The sequence below is a fragment of the Sardina pilchardus genome, chromosome 21 (assembly GCF_963854185.1).
Source record: "Sardina pilchardus chromosome 21, fSarPil1.1, whole genome shotgun sequence".
Taxonomy (NCBI): domain Eukaryota; kingdom Metazoa; phylum Chordata; class Actinopteri; order Clupeiformes; family Clupeidae; genus Sardina; species Sardina pilchardus.
Window position 1 is genome coordinate 202,993 of NC_085014.1, and position 7,719 is coordinate 210,711.

The following is a 7,719-nucleotide window of genomic DNA, read 5'->3' on the forward strand; positions in this document are numbered from 1 at the left end:
GTGTAGCAATGAAAATTGCTGTTGTGTGGCTTCAGGGGAAAGCCTAAGAAATAAGTAAAAAAAGAAAAAGAAGAAAAATCAGTAGCAATGAAAATTGCTTTTTTGTGGCTTCAGGTGAAAGCCGAAGGAATAAATGCTTTTCAGTTTAGCAATGAAAATTGCTGTTGTGTGGCTTCAGGGGAAAGCCTAAGAAAAAAGTAAAAAAAGAAAAAGAAGAAAAATCAGTAGCAATGAAAATTGCTTTTTTGTGGCTTCAGGTGAAAGCCAAAGGAATAAATGCTTTTCAGTATAGCAATGAAAATTGCTGTTTTGAGGCTTCAGGTGAAATCAATAAAAAATGCTTTCAGTAGAAGAATAGAAGTCAGGATTTCTCGGTTGTCTGTAGATCTCTGGCACAGTCTGCAGCGGGTAGCGTCAGAGGTCCAGTGATGAGTGGCCGGTGGGACAAGTGCCGGCCTTATAACATCACAGAGAGGACCTAAGAGATAACTGTTGATGGGTGGAGCTAACTTGTACATAACCCAGCCCATCTACAACAGGTGAACTAGTGTCAATCGAGACTGAGACAAGAGAGAACGTCTACAGACATCCTGCCTTCTATTCTTCCACCGATTTTCATTGCTGAAGCTACAAAACAGCAATTTTCATTGCTACACTGAGAAGCATTTATTCCTTAGGCTTTCACCTGAAGCCACAAAACAGCAATTTTCATTGCTACACTGAGAAGCATTTATTCCTTAGGCTTTCACCTGAAGAATTTGTATTATTTGTACTGTGTAACTTGTAAGTCTTAGTGTTTTGCGTTTGAACCTTTTGCTCAGTCACAGAGTTGTATGTTGTTTATTTTTTATTCCAGAGTTTCCATGGCTCCAAGGAAAGCTGCAAAGAGGCCCTGCCTTCTCTGCCCACTCTGCCGTAAAACCCAAGAGAGCCTTCCTGCCCACCTGCACTCCTCCTGTATGAGGGCGAGCACTGAGGCAGACATTGCGGCCGTGGTTGTTCAGGCAGAGTCGGACGTTTGGGACCTCATGAAGAATGGCAGAGCTTTTCCTTATGGAGTCATCACTCAAATCATGGCGGATGAAAACCCACTCCAGAGGTTGGTGGCGTCCACAATACGTTTCGTTTAGTGAGAGTTGTGCCAGTGTCCAGTCCTGCCACAGCTCACTATACTCAGTTAAAATGTTTTGTTTAGTGAGAGTTGTCCCAGTGTCCAGTCCTGCCACAGCTCACGTCACTCAGTTAAAATGTTTCAGTTATGGAGTCCTTCAGAAAGTCCAGATCCACTCCAAATGTTGGTGGCGTCCACATTACTCTTTGTTTAATCAGAGTTATCACATTCAGCTTGTTTTGAAGGCCTTAATACATAAAATGAAAATGCTGTGTTCCAACTGCCATGTAGGAATGTATTTCAGCTAATCACTCCATTATCACCTCTCTCAGTCAGAAGTGAATAGGTCATTGATTAGTGATGGGAACTGCTCATGTCTATCACCCAATGGACCACAAGCTTTGTTTTGGTTAATGGCCCTCCTATTGTTCTGGTTGATAGCTCTGTGCTATGTGTGTGTGTGTGTGTGTGTGTGTGTGTGTGTGTGTGTGTGTGTGTGTGTGTGTGTGTGTGTGCTTTTTGTAGTTCAGAAGCCTTTCATTTGGGTTCTTGTTTTCCTTCCTGAAAGATTGATTGTGGAGCTGGAGCGCCGTCATATGCTTGTGCTTGATGTCCCCCCCGCTCTGCGCCATGACATTGCTGAGGCCGGACCATCCACCAGACAGCCACCTGAGACTGCGGCTGGACACCAGGGAGAGTCGTCTGGAGAGGAGGGAGAGTCGTCTGGAGAGGAGGGAGAGTCGTCTGGAGACCAGGGAGAGTCGTCTGGAGAGGAGGGAGAGTCGTCTGGAGAGGAGGGAGAGGTGTTTCAACGGTGAGAGTCTAAATTAGAAGTCTCAGTTGCACAACTTCAATTTGATGGTTTGTGCTTTTCAGTGTCGTTCACATTAAATCATAATTGTGCACTATTATAACAAAAGTCTTGTCCCACATTGCAGTGAAGTGAAGTATGCCAACCCGACAAAGCAGAACATGCTTGAGAAGGGCCTTTATAAAAAGCATGATTTGAACCATCCACTGCTGAGAAACTATGGCAAGCACTTACGGAAAGATCTCCTCAATAAACACTTCAAACAGGAGGTAAAGACCATCATTACACACAGTGTTCATTAGAGACATTAATTAGAAAGGTTAATAAAAGTTAAAGCAACAGTCATGATTAGAAGGTAATTACCTCCGCCAAGGAGGTTATGTTTTCATCTGGGTTTGTTTGTATGTTTGTCTGTTAGTCTGTTTGTTAGCAAGATAACTCAAAAAGTTATGGATGCATTTCGATGACATTTTCAGGGAAGGTCTGAAATGACCCAAAGGAAGAGACCATTACATTTTGGGAGTGATCCGGATCATTGTCCGGATCCAGGAAGCGGTTATGTTTTCGCTTGGTGCTGTGCTCTCGGAGAGCTTTTCTGGTTTAACATTGTTTCTTTGATTTTCAGGTTACAAATGTATCCCGGTACCTCTACTATATCAACCCTGAGGAACCATCCTTGCAGTTTGTCAAGGACAGAGAGAAGCTCAGACAGTACATACGTGTCCTCTCTGGGGTAAAACTGAAAAATAAAACGCAAAGGAACTACCTGACGAGCTTGAAGAAGTTGGTAGCAGTTTTTTTTATTATGATGATATCAACAGTGTAGACAATACATGTAAATGTTGTTATTGTGATATGTACATACTTAAATTCCTGTACTTTCTCTGACAGATTCCTGATTTTCCAGACTACACTGACCAACCTGTGGCAAGATGATGAGGCCCTCCATGCCCAGTGCAAGGACTTTATTCAGTTCATTGCTTCTCTGCAGAAGGCCACCTCTAAGCTGGTGGACAAAGAGATCACCCAAAAGAGGTCAGTTGAAGTGTTTGTACCCATGTGAATTATTCCACTACAGAACAGCTAGTCCTCTCCCTGCCAGCTGTAATATGACCTGTTCCAGCTGATGTGTTTGGTCATAGGCATGACTTGCTGAACAGCTAGTCCTCTCCCTGCCAGCTGTAATATGACCTGTTCCAGCTGATGTGTTTGGTCATAGGCATGACTTGCTGACTAGCAGCCAACGGCAGCTACGACCACATGAATGCTGGGCTGTTCTGGGGGCGGCCCAAAAGGACTTCCTGGCAGTTCTGGACGCGTTGTCTGACCGCTGCCCAGGCACCCTGGAGCCAGGCCAGTGCGTCTTGGTAGTGCAGTACCTTCAGGCGGTCATCATGCTCAAACACCTCCAACTACCAAGAGTGGTGGAGCGCATGACTGTGAGGGTTTCTGTGTTATTTTGTTCTCAATTGGTCCATTTTCATTCATTTCATTTTCATTTCATTGAACATTTTAGCCGTTAACTCTACTAAATGTGTTATCCTCATGTTTTACAGGTCACAGAGTGGCTTTCCAAGAGAGGGTGCGATGGGCATTATGTCATTGGGGTGCAGGATCATGTGTTTGCCCTGTCGGAGGAGGAGGAGCGGGTAAGTTCAAATCAGTGAAATCCCATTTCCTGTGACAACCTGTCAGAACGTGTTCAACAGCAGTAAAAAATAATCTTAATTCCCTCCTCTCCTCTGCCAACAGTGGTTTGATCTGTACTACAGATGGGTACGTCCACAGCTCCTGAGATTCAACAAGAAACGCACCAAGAAAGAAAAGGTTGATGCAGAACACAGGTTCCTTGTCTCCTCGGCAGGGAAGGCAATTGGCAACCCATCAAATGACCTGTTTCAGCTACACTTAAAGTAATCATTTCCCTTATTCTATGTCTGATGATACATTTCTAACATAATGTTCAAACTACATTTTGAATTCAAACTCCTGTCTTAGATGACATGTGTTGATTCATTTCTAACATAATGTTTAAACTGCATTTTAGATACAAACTCCCGACAGTGAACTGTCAGACAGCACGGAGAGTATTTGAGACGGCAGCCAAGAGCCTGACGGACACTCAGAGGTCATTGTTGACCAACTACCTGACCAGTTCCAAGGAAACAGCCAAGAAGCGCTACAGAGAGACCAGGTGTGACATCATTGTGAAGACCTCTCAGCTGTTGAGAAGCATGAGTGAAGTGTCAAGGTGAGCATGTGTTATATTTCTTCTTGAATTTCCCCATGGGGATCAATAAAGTATCTATCTATCTATCTATCTATCTATCTATCTATCTATTTGTCTATTTGAGCAGCGTGAGTAAAGCAAGGTGAGCATGTGTTGTATTTGCCAACATATTCAGGCACGCCATAACCTATATTTAGGCACACTGAAAGTCTAATGCTCTCTGTGTGTCTCCTAACTCTTATAATGTACTGTGTTACGCAGTACTGAGCCTTCTGGGGAAGGCGTCAGGCATGAGTCTTCTGAGGGAGTGTCCCATCACGCTGGCATCAAACAGCCAGTAATCATTCTGCAGAGGCTCCCCTCGGACCATGACACGGTCAAACTCCTCCTGAGCCAGTGAATTGCCCTTCATCTGCCCATCCGCCCTGCCATTGGACATTCTGTTGCCTCCATCCTCACCTCCTAAGCCAGTGAACTGCACATCTTCTCTCTGCCTCTCTGGAAAGTGGCCTGCCCTTCATCTGCCATTAGACATTCTGTTGCCTCTATCTTCACCTCCTAAGCATGTGAACTGCACATCTTCTCTCTGGAAAGAAGCCTGCCCTTCATCAGCCTTCAGACATTCTGTTGCATGTCCCGGTCCAGGTGAAATGTAACTGAATTGTCTTGGCCAGCCCTGCAGGCTCCATCTTCACATCTAAAGACAATCACCTGGAAACCTTCTCCCTGCCTCTCTGGAAAGAAGCCTGCCCTGCATCAGCCTTCAGACATTCTGTTGCATGTCCCGGTCCAGGTGAAATGTAACTGAATTGTCTTGGCCAGCCCTGCAGGCTCCATCTTCACATCTAAAGACAATCACCTGGAAACCTTCTCCCTGCCTCTCTGGAAAGAAGCCTGCCCTGCATCAGCCTTCAGACATTCTGATCTACATTTCCAATCAAGAAATATTTTCAACTTGAATAGCTAAGTTATCAGTATATGCTGTTCATAATGGATGATTCTGTTTTATCAATGGTATAGCTAATGCACTGAGCTTGTTTATATTTCATATATTAAGTGTCAACTCTACTCTGTTCTTAACTGTATACCTCTGTGTATGCAGCTCTGTATGTCCACTGCCCCATCTGTCCATATAGCACACATCACATTGCACTTCTCTGCCTTCCTGCTCTTCTGGCTAGATTCTAATAGCATCTTCCACATGCACTCTGCACAATGGCAATATATATTACAACTTTTATTTAGTAAATTTATTTAGTTAATACTCTTCACATACTGTATATGTACATACTTAAATTATTTGTCTATTCTGTTCATAATGAATTTCCTTTGCATGTGTAGGTATGGTGCAGTGTGGAACTTCAACCACCTCAGGGTCTTATTGGAACGGACCACTTCTGCTGTGGGCTTGTGTGACTGGTGCCCCAGTCATGCGTCCCATGGTGGCTACTGACCACACCTGTGCAGGTGCTGACTACCCTCCATCATGCCTTAGTTATGCTGCTTTCGCATAGTGTTGTCATGGACTTCTCATGTGTCATGTCTTACAACTCCTCTTCTCCCCTCTCCCTCTGTCTCTCTCAACTCTCTGTCTTTCCTTCTCTCCCTGTCCTGTCATTCAACTCCCTCTACTTCCCTCTCCCCCTCTGCCCTTTCCCTCTATAGTATAATAATTTATATCACCATTCATATGCTTAATAATACCAACCATCATGACGTATAGTAATACTAACCCACTTTATTTCTCTTCCCTTTCCCTATACATCACCTGTGAGATAAACCATTACCATCATCAGCCATCTTTGTGCCTGGCCCTCATCACACCTGAAGTCCCATTCCTCTGACTGTCCTACCATCGCCTGCTGTGGTTCCCTGCCCGGAACCCTGGCCCACGCATCCTAGCGACCCATTACTTTCCGAAATTACTAATGGATTACTAATGGACAATTTATTCCCTACACTGGACTATTTCAACTTTCTGATACTACAAATGACTTTACTCTAATACTGTAACTGACCCTAGGCAGATGGGTTGGGCCCATGAGTCGTGGATCTGTCTGAGGTTTCTTCCTATGTATATCTCCAATTCTAGGGAGTTTTTCCTTGCCCCTGTTACTCATGGGCTCTCTTTGAATGTTTAACACTCTGTAAAGCTAGAGTTCTTCTGGCTAGATTCTAAAAGCATCTTCCACATGCACTCTGCACAATGGCAATATATATATATTATATTATAACTTTTATTTAGTAAATTGCCTTTGGACAATAGCACTACCCTACTCATCTGTACTATTCTATTAACATGTATAAAATACTAAGTGCAGCTATGCAGAGCCATATTCTACTGCTCTCACTGTTAATACAGTTCATACACTTATATGTACTACTCTTAACATGTTAATACACTTCACATACTATATATGTACATAAATAAATTATGTGTCTATACTGTTTATAATGAATATCATTTGCATGTATGTATGTTACTGCTGTCATAAGGTTACAGCTCACACATTGTCCTTGTTTATGTAATGTTTTTACGGCAAACCAAACTCTACCATATTCTTCACCTTCTGCTAGTGTCTGGCTTCTTCTATATTCTTTCTTGTATATGCACTCTGCAAAACAATGATACATGTTGTCACTGTACTTAGTGTCGGCTAGTAAAGTTTGTCTATGATAGACAAAAGTGTGGTGATGCCAATACAAATATCTGTCTCCTGTGTTTCATGTACTCTACATCTACAAAACGCCAATGCCTGAAGTATTAGAAAGAGCAGTGAAAATGTGAAACGTACATATTCAGTGTATTGTACTCACTTACTCCCCTAAGGGAGGGATGGACTATCCAAACGCCAATGCCTGAACTACTAGAAAGAGCCCAGTCTAAGCTTTATTCTGATGTATACCATTTTGGAATGAAAGCATATATAAAATACAAAACAGGGGTCAGACTAATACTTGTGTTATTACTTTACTTTAAGTTTTGTACTTGTAAGGCCAGGTTTTTGCATTCCTGACGTAGAGAAGGCTGAATGCCTTTTGTTGTTAATTTACATCTGTGTGAGCTTTTGCTGCTGTGAATGTAATATATTCATGTTTGGATGATACTTGTAATGTGGGCAGCAGTCTGATCATCATTTCATGGCAATCTAATGTATCTGTGCACAGTTGTAGAAATCCACTGTAGTGTATGTGTGAACCTCACACCTGTATTGTCCCACCAAATGACCAGTGAACTGTGGGACCAGGTGGGGAGGAGTGAATATTGAGGATGAAGGAGTACGACTCTTCTCTTTTCTTTTCTCTCCTTTCCTTTGGCAAGAGGTCACACGGACCTGTTGGCCTCTCTCTTTTTCTCTTCCTCTATCTCTTTTGTTCTTTGTGGTTTACACTTTAAGCCCGTTTTCTGGATTGCCTAGCATGAAAACGAGTGTTTGACACCAAAATCTCGACAATTGAGCCCGTTTGTGGAATTAAGCAGCTTTAGAATGGAGCTCTGTATGGCTTTAACATTGCTCGCTTTGTGCATGGGCTATTCTGTCCTTCAAAAACACTCCTAAACGTTCG

General features: G+C 43.0%; 1 protein-coding gene across 1 annotated transcript; it reads left to right on the plus strand.

Annotated features, from left to right (window-relative positions):
- Positions 1 to 863: 863 nt before the first annotated feature.
- Positions 864 to 4,985, plus strand: LOC134069443 (uncharacterized). The gene is made up of 10 exons (XM_062525407.1): positions 864 to 1,099; positions 1,680 to 1,925; positions 2,050 to 2,191; positions 2,548 to 2,705; positions 2,814 to 2,957; positions 3,142 to 3,361; positions 3,479 to 3,571; positions 3,675 to 3,835; positions 3,970 to 4,173; positions 4,414 to 4,985. The coding sequence occupies exons 1-10, from the start codon at positions 864 to 866 to the stop codon at positions 4,550 to 4,552; spliced, it is 1,743 nt and encodes a 580-aa protein (XP_062381391.1). The 3' UTR covers positions 4,553 to 4,985.
- The last annotated feature ends 2,734 nt before the right edge of the window (positions 4,986 to 7,719 follow it).